The following is a 17,201-nucleotide window of genomic DNA, read 5'->3' as shown; positions in this document are numbered from 1 at the left end:
GCCACCTTTAGCTGCGAACTTCGTATCGGTATGTAGGATATTAGAGAAGAATCTTTAGAACACGAGCAGGCTGAGCTCATCGACATGAGCATGAGAAAGCGTGGCCCAGTGAACGGCCATTCTAATGGACGTCTTAATGGCTCAACCACGAAAACCACACGTATAGAAGATCCCAAGACCGACTATTCTCGATGGCGACTTCGAGACGACCGCGGTATACAGACATGGCACTATCTACAGACAGAAGAGGAAATGGAAGCATGGCCACAAAGCATTGCAGATCGTCACTTCATGGGTCTGGACACGGTAAGTCTATCTCCCTAAGACTTTGCAGAATTACGGCGGGATTGAGCACTCCGTCGATGGTCTTGAATGGTTTGGAGGCTCGTCGTTACCACGTTTGCCTTTTCTCGATCTCACACGATTTTCATAGGGTCTTCCCGCACTGCCACGTGCAAACAACCCAATGCAAGCAGCTGAGAACGGTCTCGAGTTCTATTCTAAACTACAGCTGGAGCCTGGAAATTGGGCGTGCGAATATGGAGGACCAATGTTTCTGCTACCTGGCTTTGTGATCACGCTACACGTAACTGGTATGCCTCTCGCCTTGCCAGAGCAGACGGAGATCATCCGATATATCTTCAACATGCAGAACCTTGGTGAGAAGAACGGTGGCGACGGTGGCTGGGGCCTTCATATCGAGGGCGATTCTTCTGTCTTCGGTACAGCCATGAATTACACAACGCTACGATTATTGGGCGTATCACCTGAGGATCCACGCATGCGAAAGGCGAGAGGCTGCCTCTACGATTTAGGTGGGGCTCTCAATGGACCTCACTGGGCTAAGTTCTGGCTCTCTTTACTCGGCGTCATGGAGTGGGAGGTTGTCAACCCAGTCCCTCCAGAATTCTGGTTGCTTCCTGATTGGGTACCCATATCGCCTTGGAGATGGTGGATCCACATGCGTCAGGTCTTCTTGCCCATGGGTTTTGTGTGGTCGAAGCGATGGGTGTATCCAAAGGCGGATACGGATCCCATCGTCCGTCAATTGCGTCAGGAACTGTTCACCCATCCGCATGAAGAAATCGCTTGGGCGAGATATCGCAATGCCATCAGTCCAATAGACAACTACAACCCCAAATCTTGGCTCCTCGATCTCATCAATTACATCTTGGTACTTGTTTGGGTTCCGTACTTACGGTTTGGCTGGCTTGTGAAGCGAGCAGAAGCGTTCGTCTGGAAATTGATACAGATCGAAGACGCGAACAGCGACCATGCTGATCTTGCTCCCGTCAACTCGCCCATGAATCTGCTGGCATGCTATATCCAAGAAGGTCCCGAAGCACACTCCGTGAAACGCCATCGGGAACGACTGCAAGAATATCTCTGGCTCACAAAGGACGGAATGTTATGTTGCGGGACGAACGGCGTACAAAATTGGGACACATCTTTCACCATACAGGCAGTGTACGAGATTGGCCTTGCGGAAAAGCCCGAACACCGTCAGATGCTGCTGAAGGCCTTGGAGTTCCTCGAAGATCAGCAGATCCTGGAGCACGCAGTGGGATACGAAGGTTCTTCTGCATACTCGGATCCACCAACAGCCAAGACGTCGGCAGAGTGTGGTTGGCGACATCCACGGCGAGGTGCTTGGGGATTCAGTAATCGTGCACAAGGTTACACAGTGTCCGACTGCACATCAGAGGGTATCAAGGCCACTCTGATGCTGCAGACGCTGCGAGATCCGAACAATGCCTCAAAGAACTTGTTTCCGCAGGTGATACCCGAGCAGAGGATCAAGTGGGCAGCCGATATACTGCTCACAATGCAGAATGCGAATGGAGCCTGCAGCTCATATGAAGCTACCAGAGGGAGCGAGCATCTGGAGCTGCTGAACGCAGCCGAAGTCTTTGGTCGCATCATGGTCGAGTACGACTACCCGGAATGCACTACAGCTTGTGTGACTGCTCTCGAACGCTTCACTCAGGTCTACCCCGATTATCGGACAGCAGACATTCACAGCTTCATAACACGGGCAATTGCATGGATTCGTACCAACCAGCGGGCAGACGGGTCGTGGTACGGTAGCTGGGGTATCTGCTTCACATACGCCGGATTCTTTGCACTAGAAAGCTTAGCCACTCAAGGCGAGACCTATGCTAATAGCGAGCGCGTACGACGCGCGTGTCAATTCTTCCTGGATCGACAGAATGAAGATGGTGGATGGGGTGAGTCTTACAAAAGCTGTGAGACTGGAAAGTGGTGCCAGCATCCCGATGGTTCACAGGTCGTAAACACCGCTTGGGCGGCAATCGCGATGATGAAGGGTGAGTACCCGCACAAGGAGCCGCTGGAGCGCGCTGTGAAACTCTTGATGCATAGGCAGCAGCCGAATGGCGAGTGGCTGCAGGAGGGCATCGAAGGAGTCTTCAACAAAAGCTGGTAAGCCATTTCCTCATGACTGGGTTCCACGGAAGGTCGCAGACTAATGAATCACAGCATGATCTCATATCCGAATTATAAGTTCATCTTCCCGATCCAGGCACTCGGAATGTATGCGAGACGGTTCGGCGATGCGAGCAGACTGTGAGTCGCATATACGGAGCAGTCGATAGAGTGTCTCCCATTGCACTATTGAACTCACAGCGCCATGGCCCATGGAGAACGATCAAACGTTTATGGTGCTTTTGACCGGAAATGAGACAACGACCACGCTTGATCACTGGGAATTTGTCTTAGACGTCGCATACATTTCATTCTCTTTGTTCACCTCATCTGATAGACGTAGATCGGCTCCTTCACCAATTCCTGTCTTTACATTTGGATCGGGACATGAGGATAGATTGCATGTCCAATAATTGCGAGACAGCCGCCACTTCCAATCACCAGTCCTGCAATGTAAGGCGCAGGTACGGTAGTGTACACTGTCGTGAGTCGTGCCAACTGCTTTCGAGATCAGGCGGCTACGATATTACGGCCACTTGGGGCCAGTAGTTTGGGATGAAGAACATATGTAACGGATCGCATGCTCGTTCGGGAGAGAGATGCATGGCTGCGTGACTTCCCGTTCAGCCTTGTGCGACAATGTGCGAGATGCACGGTTGGGTCTCGGTTCATCCCCACGAGCGCGGGTGCGTTCGCATGGGTGATGAACTCCCGTCATGCATGTGTTTCGGAAGTGCATGTGGGCGCGGAGATGAAGTGTGACAGGTCGCCACACTCCGTCGAAGTCTTCCAGAACAGCTTGCACCGAGATGCTGTGGGACGTCGAGTCTGTACTAGGAACATCACATGTCAGATGGAAGTGCGTCGATTATTGGTAGATGCCATTGTGTTTCCTGCGATTGCCCGATCGCGTGTCTATGTCAGCGGTATGTGATGTTGAATTGTTTTGTGGAAAACCTGTGCATAGCAAACCTATCACCGCGTTCGCAATGGTCTGTTTATGCTTTTCGCGTTGTTCTCAAGATCGACGACCTTTTCAGCTGGAGCACGCATAGCTTTTCAGATGAAAGTGTGTGCAAGTATATATCTTCTGCTGCTTCGCCGTCCGCATCGATCCTCCTGCACTGGAATACCATACCTCCCGCTGATAGAGACACTGTTAGTATACATCATCCGGCTAGGTATCTCAATACCGAACAATGCACGGCCAATCTCACGAGTGACCATGTGCATGCCGGTTGACAGGGATATCAAGTCTTGTAATTATTATTACCCGTGCCACGCTAGGGTCGATTGCAGCCGTTTCATGTCGCCGACAGCCGAAGGCAAATCAGGACGGAAGAAGCTCGAAGCTTTACCCTTTACACCTCCCGCATATGCTTCTGCTGCTGGGACATCAATACCACTGTTACCACCACATCGAACCAGATTCCACCAATACATCGACGGACCTGCTTCAGCCGAGTCCGCCGCCCACCGTCCGCCCGCTGCCGTGTCCTCGACTGCTGCCACTGTTTCTGCTGACGTTGAACCTGGGCCGGAGTCGCTAACAGGACATTCTTCCAGAACATTGGCTTGAGCAAGGCTCTCGCCCTCATCATCATCACAAAACCATTCTCACGGCATCTTAGGGGTACTTGCTTGGAGTTACGGCGTTCGTCACGGGAGCAATTTGAACATTAAGCAAGAGATATGGCTACACCAACACCTGGTCAACCCTTCCAGGGCAATACCTATGGAGGCCAGGCACCACCACAAGCTGGGCCTACTGGGCAGCCACAGGGTGGTTTCCCAGAGCGTGGGACTCATAGTGCTCAAGGTCAATACCAGACACCCACACAGTTCGAAAAGTACTGTGTTATCCACATTGCAACCACGTGTGATGAGCATGGAGTTTACGTCACGAAGGACAGTGCCGAAGTGATCGAGATTGGCTGGACGATCCTTGATGCTCGGGATCAAGGTTTGCCAGAGGTATGTCTCATGTCAATAGTGCTATTGATGAGTCATGTCTACCTAAGCTTGTATGTGCATATGCTAAGACATTCTCCAGCTCCACCATCAGTCCGTGCTTGTCAAGCCTGTCAACACCCCCATCACGCCACTATGCACCTCTTTGACTACATTGACATGGGAGCACGTCCGCAATGCCGGAACATTCCGCGACGCCATCATGGCTTTCGACGCATACGCCAAAGACCACCTCGTGGCCAAAGACGCTGGACCTGGTGACCCACCAACTTTCGCCTTCGTCACATTGACACCATGGGACCTGCGCGTTCAGCTGCCACGAGAGGCACGTGATAAGAATGTTGTACTGCCTGCCTATTTGCAGCACCCAGTCCTTTTCGGCCTTCGTGGAGAGTATCAGACTTTCCAGTCGCACCACCCTGAGACCCTTGCTTTCAGCTCATCTGGCCTGTCCTCCATCTGTGCTGGTCTCGAAGTTGAGGAGGTCCGTTCATCTGGCAAGGTCACTGGTGGCCTTCCATTCCACCTCCAGGCACTTGCACCATCCTCACCACGCCGTGCGCTCGAGGAGGCTCTCACCTTGACGCGCTGCTTGCGGTCTCTGTCACAGAAGTCTCGTCCTTCCCAGGCAAACCCAAGCGGCACTCCCGGTGTACTCACGCGTCCTCTTGATGCTCGTAGTGATGTTCGCGCCTTCCTCGGTGAACGATCCAAGGTCATCCACCTCAGCGGTCTACCTCACGACACCACCCAGAGCGAGCTCGAAAGCTGGTTCACACAGTATGGCGGACGACCTATTGCTTTCTGGACTCTACGCACGCCCGAAGGTGGCAAGCCTAGCGGTAGCGGCTTCGTCGTCTTCGGCTCCCACGAAGAGGTCAGTACTGCGCCCCAAAAACAGTCTATCATCGCACCTTCCTTGCCATCATGCTCGCTGCTCCTTCTTCTTTTGTAAACTATTGCAGCCCAGCTGTACATCATGAGACCTGATGTAGTCTTGTCGACTGGCTATAAGATCCTGCTCAATTCATTCTTCACACCTCAGCACTTGCTCTTACTGCACTCTTCACACCTTTTTGCACAGCCTCAAGCTCGGATACATACTGCCACAGCCTGTGTTCAGCGTAGCACGCTCGTGCTTACCCGAAGTCCAAGAATGAGTACTGACACTTCAAACTCTCAGGCTGCCGAATCTCTCAGCATGAACGGACGTGCTTTGAATGACCGCGCCATTGAGGTGTCACCTTCGAGTTCACGAGTAAGTGTAGGCGCCTCGCAGTTTCGACATCTGCTAATCCCACCACAGGTCCTCGACCGTGCCGCTGGCTCGCAGCCTCCTGGTGGACCACCTCTCTTGACACCTTTCCCACCATCAAAGAACCGCCCACGTCCCGGTGACTGGACCTGCCCAAGCTGCGGCTTCTCCAACTTCCAGCGTCGTACTGCTTGCTTTAGGTGCTCATTCCCAGCTATAGGCGCTGGACCGGATCCTTATGGCTCGAACAACTATGGGATGCAGCCAAATCCTTACGGCGGCGGCCAGGGCTACGGACACCCAAATATGATGAGTGGCGGAGGTCACATGCACGGTGGTCAATATGGCGGAATGGGTGGCATGGGCGGATCTTCTGGTCGTGGCGGTATCATTCCGTTCCGCGCTGGTGACTGGAAGTGTGGGAATGAAGGTTGCGCTTACCACAACTTCGCCAAGAATGTCTCCTGCTTGCGCTGCGGCGCCTCACGAAATAATGCTGCGGTCGTGGCTGAAGGTGGCATGAACAACTTTCCTGGTTCCGGATATGGCGGTCCTCAAGGTCCTCCAAGTATGATGCCGCCTTCCATGAACAACAGCTCTTATGGCGGCGATATGTCCCAGGGCGGTAGTGCTTATGGTGGTGGGAGCAGCATGGGTGGTGGCTATGGTGGTCAATCCTTTGGTCCACCATCGAGCTATTCTTTGCCAGGTGGTCTTGGTGCACCAAGCCCGTACATGCAGGGTGGCTACGGTCAAATGAGCAGTAACGGAAGCATGCAGGGTCAGGGTCAAGGTCAGGGTCAGGGAGGATTCGACAGCCGTGCTGAGGCAGCTTTCAACCAGGGTAATGCTTCGTCTGCTGGCCAGGGTGGTCAGAGTGGGTATTCGAACGGCAGCAGCTACGGCCAGGGTCAGTACGGCGGTGGTGATGCGACCGACTTCAGCTTCCTGAACAGCGGCATGAATAATCTGGGTCTGAGCGACCGCGAGCCGCGTAACGGCCAAGGGGCTAACACCAAGTCGCCACAGTAGGTCGCTGACAAGGAGAGGAGGGGAGAATTCTGTGCATATCATTGGTGAAGCAAACGAACGGACATATGGGGATGGGAAAGAATAAACGGTTGTACTACCAGGATCGGACTTCGACAACTTAGCGCGGCGCTGGAAGAGAGACGGGGATGCTGTGCGGTGTGCGACTTAGCGTGGCGTCGGTATGGCGGGGCGAGGTTGCGATACATGGCTGCGAAGGTGGGAGGGAATGGGCTGCCACGGGGCACGGACTAAAGGCCCCTTATAGCTGAAGGTTGCGTTATTGTTCTTCTTCACACGATGGCTGTGGGTTGTGCTGTGTTGTGTTGTAGTGTAGTACCACTTGCATTTTGGGTACGACACTTTTTGTCCGCTGTTGGACTTCCAATTCCTCTCTATCATTCTGTGTCGACTTGGGTGTCCAATATTCCAAGTCTCAGGAGATGGATCGTCTCATCCCTCTTGACCTCATAGGTGATTTTGATGTTCACGTGCTTGACAGCCAAATTGAGTTTGCCACCACGTGCCCCGCGTCACTTTCGCGGGACCCGCGTAAAGCATCATTTCTAGCTTCACCACTTCACTACCACAGCAGAGCAGAGCAGTCACAGCGACATGCTCAGCAATGGCGTCCCTGGCCGAGAGCAGCATCGCAAGCGTATCCTTGAAGGATCTTGCCGCCGTGCGAGAGCATTTGGCGAAGATTGTGCCAGGAAATGTGACAGATCGCATGCAGCATCCTAGCGCGTTGACGCCATCAACCCTGCAGCGAGGCCTGCCGATAGAACGAGTGCCCGAGGCAGCCATCGGCGTGCCTCAACGCGACCGTTTCGACAACACGAATGACACAGCGAACGCCAGCGCGGTAATACCAGATTCGGGCGATCTTGCCACTCCACCAGCCGCCGTCGCGATCACCGCACGGCCGCCACATCTCACGTCCGCGAGGTCGGCGCCAGAGGCAGACATGGAAGCGATGAAACAGCAGACGCCTTCGCAACAGGCTTTCAAAGACATGACACGCGCCGAATCGTTCAGCGGGTTTCTTGGTGGCGACACTCAGCCCATGGACTCGCAGATATACCATCAACACTTTGAGTCGATGGCGCTTGCCAAGTCGAACACGAATACCGTTACGCCCCAGAAACCGGTGATGAGTGTGAGGCGGTCACCAGATGGCAGGTTCGAGACATATGATACGACTGTTACGGACAAGACACCGCACACATTTGTGGAGGGCGAGACGGGGTTCATTGATCTAGAAGGAGCCTTGCAATCCGAGCATGGGTCGCCTGGCATGCGATCAACTACTTCTGGTATCGACGAGCTTCTGGCTACTCCGCAGACACAGCTGCAGGCTCTTGAGGTAGCGAGGATACCTACTATGCCTGAGACACCATCGCTTGCAGGCCACAAGAGACGGAGTAGCGGCGAGATCGTCAGCTCGACTACTGTCGCTGCCAAGAAGACACCAGGTTTCTCTCAAGTCTTTGGATTCGTCGCAAAAGGGCCAGCCATGAGTGCCACGCAGCTTTTCGCGCAGACTCAAGCACCTTCTTCGCCAATGCCAGACGCCCCACGATCTGATCCACTCCTCACACGTCCTTCGCCTAACATGCTAGAACGTACTGCATTCTCTTCGCCGCCAGTCTTGAGGTCCTCGCCGTTGATGACCATGCATAGCAGACCTACATCTGCAGCGACTGAAGATCCGAAGGAGAATTACACGAGTATGCAAGAGTCGGACGAGAGGAGAAGAGTACGCGAGATTGAGCAGGAAGCAAATGCTGTATACCCTGATGTGGACGACTTCGATGTGGACGATGATTTCGTGCGACCTAGACTACCCAACACACGCATGCAGAGGGTCATGAGTGACCAGACACTACATGAGTTGGCGAGGCGGAGAGCACCTTCACGACCGCCATTACGGCCTGGCTCAAGCAGGGGGGAGATTGCTACGATTGATCTGATCACACCTGCAACGGTGCGACAGAGGCCTGGACGAGTCGAGTTTGGCTTTGATAATGTCAGCGACGACGGCGAGCCAATGGACGAGGACGAGCATCACGAAGATGGCCTTGATCTGGGTGACGACGATGATGTGTACGATGAATATGCACAGACGGTTCTCAGGAGCCAACCGGATGGTGACAATCAAGACGACATCGGCGAAGATGACCACATTATCGAGCAGGCCGATGAAATGCACGACCAAGGTGCCGAAGAGGCTGCAGGCAACGAGAGCAATGGGGATTTGCATCTTGATGATGGGGATGGGGAGAATTCACGTGATACGGACAACGTTGCAATGTCTGGTGATGTTGTGGATGTAGAGAAAGCGGTGACGGCAACACAGCGGTCAGCAGTCGCAGACTCGCAACCATTACCGGGCGAAAAGCGACGTCGTACTCATCTCGAAACGATCGCACCCTCCTCGACGACATCTTTCGTGCCTGGCTCGCAATACGCTGGTAGGACCAGTGAGGAGCAAGCATTTCTACGCCGGGATGGGTTGCGGCAGATATCAAGCGGTGATGGCCTTCTTGACAAGGTACCAAGTAGTCCACCACTACTGGCAACTAATGACACCCTTCCAAGTGATCCGCTTGGCGCCTCGCTTGCCCGACAGCAAGCACTAGCTCTTTTCCAGCCACAGCAGCAAGAGCATACGGAGCAGGAAACGGAGCGCGAGATACCAGAAAGCGATGCGCTGCAATCTGAACCTGCTCGACCACGAACGGCCGACGTGATTGAAGCAAGATCCAAAGGGCAGATGAGGTCGGCTACTGAAAGCAACAGCATGCCTGCTCCATTCTCGACAGCGCAAACACATCTATCTGCCGGCGGACCGTCACCTTTAAAGCCACAGTCGAAAGTAGAGAAATCACCATATAAAATGCTCGCGAGCCAGCGCAGTAGGATGTCTCTCGACTCGCCACGCAAACGTGCCGGCGTGAGAAACTTTGCTGATATCGCCGCTGACCCCTCACCTCCCGAAGCTAGTGGCGAGGCAGAGGTCGATATCGAGGCTATGATGAGCGACGTCTACACTGCTGAGGACCACGCATTCCTTGACGCCATGTCGAGTCCGGCTAGCGAGAAGGTGAGCAAGCGTCGGCGGTTGAACAACACCGTTGCGCGGCAGGTGTCTTCTGTGGCTACATCACCAACTAGAGCCGTTGCTGATGAGGCTGAGCCAGTGAGCGAGCAAGCTCAGGCTAATTTGGTGCCGCTAGCCGTCCCTGCTCTGGAACATATGGAGATGGCGAGTCCGCACGTTCTGCAAAGCAATGAGAGTAGAGGCAATGAGCTGCCAACCTCGACTCCTGAGAATGCCGATGCGCTGAAAGGTACTCAGGACAGCACTAAGAAGCGCGAACAAGCAGGGGCTGCTGTAGTCTCACAACTGCTGGCTGCTCGTTCGACCAAGACTGGGCAGAAGCTCTCTGGTCTAGGACGTAGGACGACCACATCAGTAGAGCTCGAGGTTGCTCCCAAGAAAATTGACACGGCTACACGGAGGAAGTCAAGAATTGGGAAACGCAAAGTAGCTCAAGCAGCAAGCACACCAGCAGAGGCCGCCGTTGATGATACGGAGACAGCACTGGCCCCTCTGGACGGATCCCTGGACACCGCAGCTCCTGTTGCCATGACTGTGGCAACAGACGAGGTCAATAGCGCAGCAGTAGCACACGCCGACAAGCCTGCTGCTAATGCAGTCCTGGCACCCATGAGGGTCTTTGCACTGTTCAAGGGCACTCCCACGAACTTCTACCCTGCCACCTGGCTTGAAGCTGCGAGCGACGGGAAGGGTCAAACTATACGTTTTGATGACAATACTGCTGTCAGTTTGGACCGAAGTCACATCTCTATGCTCGAGCTCCGTGTTGGCGACAATGTCAAAGTAGATGGTGCTGGCATGCGAAACAAGTCGTGGGTAGTGAGAGGCTTTGGCGATGTTGCTCGAACTGTCCAAGAGCGCGCTGTCGGTTCAGACATCTACGGCCACACTACTATCCAAGTGCAGGCCAAGACTGGTGGCCGCGACAGCACTGCCGGGACTGATGGTCCAATGAGCAATGGCGGAGCAGTGATCGATGTACTCATCAACAGGATCTATCTCACGCCTACCATGTGGTCTGCCTTCTCCAAGCGCGAATTCATTCCGCCACACCCCCGAGGACGCAATGCCACTAGACTCGACACGCCTACAATTGGACTGCATACACCAGATGCCGAAACTCCTGGCTCACGAGTGCGCCGCTCAATCATACCATCTGCCAAAGCCACAGCCCAGAAGTCGCATTTGCGTGACGACTCGGTGACGTCGAAGCATGCTCACAAAGACTCAGGGTTGTTTGATAACATGGCATTTGCTATATCTTACGGCTCGAACGAAGCGGTGAAGCAAGACATCACAGCAAGCATACAGCGCAACGGTGGCATGATCCTTAATAGCGGCTTCGAGGAGCTGTTCGATCTTCCTACTCTTGCTGATGCGGACGAGCAAGGCGACGATGGACAGACCGGTCTTCACCTGAAGAAGCAATATGCTGGTCTTGGTTTCGTAGCACTGATTGCGGACCGGCATAGTAGGCGAGCAAAGTATGTGCAGGCCCTTGCACTTGGCCTACCTACGCTGTCTGGCCGCTGGATCACCGATTCGCTGAAAGCTGCCAGTGGCGAAGGAAAGGATAGTGCCCCGGTGCCCTGGAGCAAATACCTGCTTGCAGCAGGCGAGAGCAGCTATCTTGGCGGAGCCGTGCGATCTCGCACAATCACGTCATATGATGCCGCTGAAGCCAAGCTGATCGACACCATCACGAATCGCGAGCTCCTTCTCGCTGGTGACAATGTTCTCATCGTAGCATCTCAGAAGCACAAAGCGTGGGACCGTCGCAAAGCATATGCGTTCCTCACCCTCGCACTCGGCGCAGCAAGAGTGAAGCGCGTGATCGATGTAGCGAGCGCCAGATCTATACTCAAGACTGAGAGGGACCAGTGGCAGTGGGTCTACGTCGATGGATCGGTGGTGGAGGCCAGTAAGATTCTCTTTGGCTTGACTGTCTGGAACGCTGCGGAGCGCGAGCGAGAACGGATGCGCGGCGATGACGGCGTATCGAAGGGCGATGCTAAAGTCATGGTGGCGAGTTCTGCGAATGGCGTGATTAAGGCTGTCAACGATGAGTTCGTCGTGCAGAGTCTGATACTTGGTGCTCTGGTGGATTGAGCTCGCAGCACAATGGCTGAACGGCCTGCTGGATAACAGCCGACAGCATCGCATAGCATGGCATGATAGCGCTAAAGTACCATGTAATGTTGTACACCATGTCTATCTATATAGAAATCCTTCCCATGTCGCTTCATCCTCGACATCATCTAAGGCCTAATGGCGCCAATATCCTCTCCCTAATCATCCTCTGCGCCACCTCACCACCCCTCTGCAACGCCACAGCCCCAACAATACTATACACCGTATGCGCCAATACAGTCTCCACCCCCGACCCCTTCAGATTATCGCTCTTCTTCGGCTTCCACCGCACAACTCTGTCTATCCCATAATTCTGCGCTAATTTCGCCATTCTCGAAACTGAAAGGATCTGGGATCTGCTGAATTTGCTTATATTGTCCACGTTGTCCGGCGCTGGGTGGGAGAAGATGTTGCGGTCTGAGAGCGGGTATGATGCTGAGACGCCGGAGGAGGCGTTCAGGAGCGCGAGGCTGGTTTGGAGGTCTACGAGGCGTTTTCCTAGATTCGCAAGGCGGTCGTTGAAGCCTTGACGGCCGTGGTCGTGGGATTTGTGGGTTAGGGCTAGCCACTGTTGTATAGACGTGTTAGTAACGAGACGTCCCCGCGACCTGTTTCTGGTAGGGCGTGTGATCAACATACCTTCACCTCCTCAGGTAACAGATCCCTCCCCCTCGTACCATGTAAGCCTGTCTGATCCTTCGCCGCTTCTCCTACTCGTCCAAGAAAGCGATCGTAGACTTCATCTACTGCTTCCTGTGAGTCGTTCACTCGCCATTCGGGTTGTTTGGGCATTGGTCGAAGGCGGAAAGGCGCTTTCATACGAGGTGGTGTTTGCTGCCATCGTGGAAGATCTGGGGATGGGAGTTGCTGGTTTGTGGTTGTGGTGAAGGCGCGGGTGGTGTGTTTTGAGGTGGTGGAGCGGAGGGTCCTTGCGGCGCAGGAGGCGCAGATAAAGGGAGTGCGAGAGGTCGACATGATGGCTGTGGACGGTGCAGTGGAGAGGTATGTCGTGTGCATGTGATCTGGGCAACTTTATGTCGGGAGTGTCGCATTGAAGCCGCAAGACGGCAACCCTAATTTGAGTCGCCGAGATCCGAGAAGTGGGCGCGTTTCCACGCGACTTCTCCTGCTTGACATCAGTAACACAATAATTGAATATTGATATCCCAGGACAGAGCAGTTTTTTATTATCCGTTGGAGTGAGTATTGTAGCCTGGTCTTGAAGTATGGCGATGAGCTACGAACGTTCCGTGTAATCTCACTTGATCAGATCTCAATGGCATCTCAGGACAATGAAGACGAATCCCTCGCACAGGCTTTGGCAGCAGCAATTCCAGGCGGTTCTGACGACAACATACTCGATGGTCTCCCTCTGGCCTCCGGTTTCAAAGGCAAGCTTAGATACATCCACTCGGCACCTCGACCATGTGATCCTCTCTTCCCACCTCCACCCGGACGGGAGCCGGAGAAAACAAGACTATCGTCACATTTCCTATCGTTAGGAGTAGAGCCTACGCGAACAGCTGGAAACTCTGTATTAATATCCCCATACCTCAAGGAACAGGAGGAAGGAGTTCTAGGTCTTGGGGTCGAAGTCTTCATTTACCACACCAAATATCTAACGACTATATTCGTGTCGAAAGCCGACACAAACGGCTATATCACTGCGCGAAACACCACGAAGCCGGCATGTACTGCCTTCCTCCGATGGTTGGTCAATCGAGAACGAAGAAAGCATCCACATCGCAAGATCGTGGTGTCCCTCTTCGCCCGCGCACAGTCACAGTATCTTTTCCCAGGATCTGCAGAGCAAAGCAGCAAACATGTCCTCGACGATCGGCAACTCATCAAGTGGTGGGCAAAGGTACTGGATCCTCTACTCGATCTGCCATGTACCGGCGAAATTAAGCCAGAAATCAACGGATATGTCACGATCCCAGGGTACGACGCCCAGGAACTCCGAAGCTACCTTCCACGGACCCAACACGCAGACGGTCGTTCCTGGAGAGCTGGACACCCACTGGGTGAGCTCGCGGAAACTAGAGGCGTCTCTACGGCAGCGCCACCACGATCATTACTTCCTCGCTTTCCAGACGACCCTAAAGCAAGATTCATCCAAGAACTCGACGATGAAGTCGGTCTTGCCGAGATCGATATCACGAGCAGTCCATCCAAGCATAAGAGCGGCAGATGGAATAGTGTTCGTAACCTCGATCGGTTTTGGGAGGCCATGGAGTTCAGGCAGGAGTGTTCTTCTGGGCGGGTTGTAGGATTTCTTTGGGTTGTGATCTCGCCATCACAGGTCGTCGGTAAGGATGATCTCGAGAGTGGTGCGAGTCAGGAGCAGCTTTCGCAGAACACGATTAGTAGCGAGGCAGCTATCGAGGGCACGCCAACGCCGACGCCTAAGAGGCGTGGGAAGCGCAAGCCATTGACTGGACCGGTCGTGGCGAGACAGCCTCGACTCAAGGGTGGCTCTTCTTCCTTGACAGCCACTTCTACAGATCTCGACGGCATGCTAAACAGTGTCCGTGGCGACGGATTACTGGTGTCCAGGGAAGGCTATGACAAAGCATTACAAACACTAATGCACCTCGACTTTGCCAATGTCGAAGCCGCCGCTCGATCGACCAGCAAGTGGTTGGCCGAGGTGAGGAGTATCTGTGGATTATCAGGAGATTGGGCTGTGGACTTGGTAGGTACTGCTGCTCATCCACCTGCTCGTGGTGGTGGGTACCTGTACCCGAATGAGCAGGAAGCGCAGGTCAATGATTTGGGTGGGATAGTGAAGAAGAAGCGGAGAGCTGGTGATGTTGGTGCTGAGGCCGACGGGCCTGCGGTCAATATGCTCAGTGGTGGTGCATTAAGGAAGAAGCCGAAGCCGAGCGCCACATGAGCCCGAGGGCAAGTTTGGGTGTTGATTGAATTAGCAAGGCGTTCTGGTTATGGGCGAATTTTGGATTATCTGTAGCCCTTGTGTGGGTCACTAGCTGGTGAAACCCTCTTCATCAGGGTCATGATTCGTGCCGACTTTCGTCTACATCGTCGCATTTTCACGTCATTACGCTTCCATTCCGAGTCGATGCTGGTACGCAATTGAGCCGTCGACCAGATGCTGATGCTCGACCCCACTGTGATGTAACCCTCGCTGGCCTCCACGTCGGAAGAATGCGCATCGCGTGGCCGAAGAGCTCAAATCTCCGCAGGTCTCAATCAGGTAGAGGATTCGGTCAACTGGGATATCGTCGTCACATGCGATTATCCGAGTAATCGTGATCGTTCAGTCGTCTGTTCCTGCTCGCTTTCCTTGGTAGTCTTCAACGCCGTCCGGCGGACGAAGCTGCTCATGTCAGCACGCGCCACCAAGATGAATGAATGGTGATGGTCGTCCTTACGAAGTGACCTTGTTGCTTCTCCGCCACTGATGCTCCTCCTTCGACCCGTCGTCATCGTACTTCAGTTCCCAACCATTCCAGCTCCCAGTACCAAAAGTCTGATTGAACCTGAGCAGCGCAGCCACAATGCCTGTCAACAAGGCTAGTGCAGCGATGGTGGCAAAGATGGTGACGATGATGCTGAGGAGAGTGGTGGTCGAGCATCCGCATCCAAGGGCTTTGGTCCTGAGCTCGAAGCGCTCGCCACGAAGAGGACAGACTTTGGCATCTACCACTGGCTTGAGTAGATTCGTGGTCGGTACACAAACTCCACTGAACGGGCACCAGCCACAGCCGTGCGAGCTGTGGGTACAAGAGTAGCAGTCTTGGACTCGCCAGCAGGCATGCTGATGGTGGCTGTAAGAAGTCGTGATATTGTCCATGGTCGATATATTGTCGATTCGTATTGTGAATGAGCAGGTACAGAAGTCCAATGTTCTTCGCGTAGCAGGTGCCGAAGACGCATGGACCCACCAATGACGAAAGCATCCCAAGCTCTCCCCACATTCTCGGCTTATGAGCCGGCGCATATCGAGCTTCAAAAATTGTTGCCATTCGAGTCTGCTTCACAAGCATATCGACTAGCTCAGCATCATTCTACAATGGCAGACGAAGTACCAGAAATCTCGTACGAGGACCTCGCCTCAATCGAGGATGACTTTGAAGAGATCGACACCCAGATCAGTAGGCGGTCATCAAGTCACGCCATTGACGTCTCCTCGCTAACCATTATGACAGTGCGAAAGCAGTACGACATCTCCAAACCAGCATACGCCAAACGAGCAGAGGCCATCGCCAAGATACCGACCTTCTGGCCTCTGGTATTTGAACAGGCCCCGCCAGAAATCGACCAGTACATCCAGCCCGCCGACTCGCAAATCATCAACGACCACCTCAAAAGTATAAGCGTGAGTCGTATTGAGCTCGAAGACAAACCTGAAGGTGGCAACCCGAGATCGCTTAAGATCACCTTCAACTTCAGCGCGAATGAGTACTTCGGCAATGAGAAGCTCGAAAAGACATTCTGGTACCGACGAGCGAGCGATGGCTGGACCGGACTCGTCTCAGAGCCTGTGAAAGTGGATTGGAAGAAAGGCAAGGATCCTACAGAAGGCCTGACAGATGGTGCACATGCTCTTTCTGCTGCGCGAAGGAAAGTAGGAGACATGACTGGGAAGGGTATGCCTGAATACACTTCTCTTGCGAAAAAGCTGGAGAGCTGGAACGGTCAAAACACTACTTTCTTCACGTGGTTTGGGTTCGTGAGTGGGAGGCGATATGTCAATGCTGAGGAGAGCGAGAAGGCCACCAAGGAGTATCAGCAGAAGAAGGAGGCTAGGAAGCAGGGCGATGATGCCGGTAAGGATGAGGCGGAGGACGAGAACGAAGACGAGGAGGCGGAGGATGATCAAGCCGTGGAAGTGCATGAAGCCGGAGAGGATCTTGCAGTGGGTATTGCTGAGGATCTCTGGCCCAATGCGATCAAGTTCTTCACGCAGGCACAGGAGATGGGTGATATGTCTGATCCAGAGTTTGAAGATGACATGGATGATGAGGAGGATGAGGATGATGAGCCTGTTGACATTCGGAGTCTGGTTGGCGGAGCAGAGAAGGGGAAGGCGAGGGACAGCAACGGTCCCCCGGCGAAGAAAGTGAAGCGGTGAAGGGTCGGAAGTGATGAAGTGTTGTCTGAATTATTTTCGGAGCACAGCCTACCATATTTGGCATGATTTGCTGGATGATTTCTAAAGTCGGAGCGTGATATCAAGTCTATGCGCGGGGTCTTCAAGGCTGCGGAACAAAGTCGATTTGT

At 53.8% G+C, this 17,201-nt stretch overlaps 7 protein-coding genes across 7 annotated transcripts; 6 read left to right on the top strand and 1 right to left on the bottom strand.

Moving 5' to 3' along the window:
- Positions 1-84: 84 nt before the first annotated feature.
- Positions 85-2,446, top strand: LTS14_000234 (uncharacterized protein; the record flags this gene model as incomplete). The annotated part of the gene is made up of 2 exons (XM_064832948.1): positions 85-306; positions 434-2,446. The coding sequence occupies 2 exons, from the start codon at positions 85-87 to the stop codon at positions 2,444-2,446; spliced, it is 2,235 nt and encodes a 744-aa protein (XP_064699217.1).
- A 1,691-nt stretch (positions 2,447-4,137) lies between these two features.
- NRP1_2 (Asparagine-rich protein (ARP protein)) lies at positions 4,138-5,371 on the top strand (the record flags this gene model as incomplete). Its single annotated transcript, XM_064832947.1, has 2 exons — positions 4,138-4,419; positions 4,499-5,371. The coding sequence occupies 2 exons, from the start codon at positions 4,138-4,140 to the stop codon at positions 5,369-5,371; spliced, it is 1,155 nt and encodes a 384-aa protein (XP_064699216.1).
- Positions 5,372-5,617: 246 nt separating this feature from the next.
- NRP1_1 (Asparagine-rich protein (ARP protein)) lies at positions 5,618-6,703 on the top strand (the record flags this gene model as incomplete). The annotated part of the gene is made up of 2 exons (XM_064832946.1): positions 5,618-5,674; positions 5,723-6,703. 2 exons carry the CDS (start codon positions 5,618-5,620, stop codon positions 6,701-6,703), a joined length of 1,038 nt encoding a protein of 345 aa, XP_064699215.1.
- A 622-nt stretch (positions 6,704-7,325) lies between these two features.
- Positions 7,326-11,933, top strand: RAD9 (radiation sensitive protein rad9; the record flags this gene model as incomplete). The annotated part of the gene is made up of 1 exon (XM_064832945.1): positions 7,326-11,933. One exon carries the CDS (start codon positions 7,326-7,328, stop codon positions 11,931-11,933), a length of 4,608 nt encoding a protein of 1,535 aa, XP_064699214.1.
- Positions 11,934-12,078: 145 nt separating this feature from the next.
- On the bottom strand, positions 12,079-12,929 carry LTS14_000230 (uncharacterized protein; the record flags this gene model as incomplete). Its single annotated transcript, XM_064832944.1, has 2 exons — positions 12,079-12,522; positions 12,594-12,929. The coding sequence occupies 2 exons, from the start codon at positions 12,927-12,929 to the stop codon at positions 12,079-12,081; spliced, it is 780 nt and encodes a 259-aa protein (XP_064699213.1).
- A 1-nt stretch (position 12,930) lies between these two features.
- On the top strand, positions 12,931-14,850 carry LTS14_000229 (uncharacterized protein; the record flags this gene model as incomplete). The annotated part of the gene is made up of 2 exons (XM_064832943.1): positions 12,931-12,956; positions 13,167-14,850. The coding sequence occupies 2 exons, from the start codon at positions 12,931-12,933 to the stop codon at positions 14,848-14,850; spliced, it is 1,710 nt and encodes a 569-aa protein (XP_064699212.1).
- A 1,014-nt stretch (positions 14,851-15,864) lies between these two features.
- On the top strand, positions 15,865-17,052 carry LTS14_000228 (uncharacterized protein; the record flags this gene model as incomplete). Its single annotated transcript, XM_064832942.1, has 2 exons — positions 15,865-16,072; positions 16,127-17,052. The coding sequence occupies 2 exons, from the start codon at positions 15,865-15,867 to the stop codon at positions 17,050-17,052; spliced, it is 1,134 nt and encodes a 377-aa protein (XP_064699211.1).
- Between the last annotated feature and the right edge of the window lie 149 nt (positions 17,053-17,201).

The sequence above is a fragment of the Recurvomyces mirabilis genome, assembly GCF_035927965.1.
Source record: "Recurvomyces mirabilis strain CCFEE 5264 chromosome Unknown scaffold_1, whole genome shotgun sequence".
In the NCBI taxonomy this organism is placed as follows: Eukaryota; Fungi; Ascomycota; class Dothideomycetes; order Mycosphaerellales; family Teratosphaeriaceae; genus Recurvomyces; species Recurvomyces mirabilis.
This window is presented reverse-complemented; position numbering and strand designations above follow the sequence as displayed.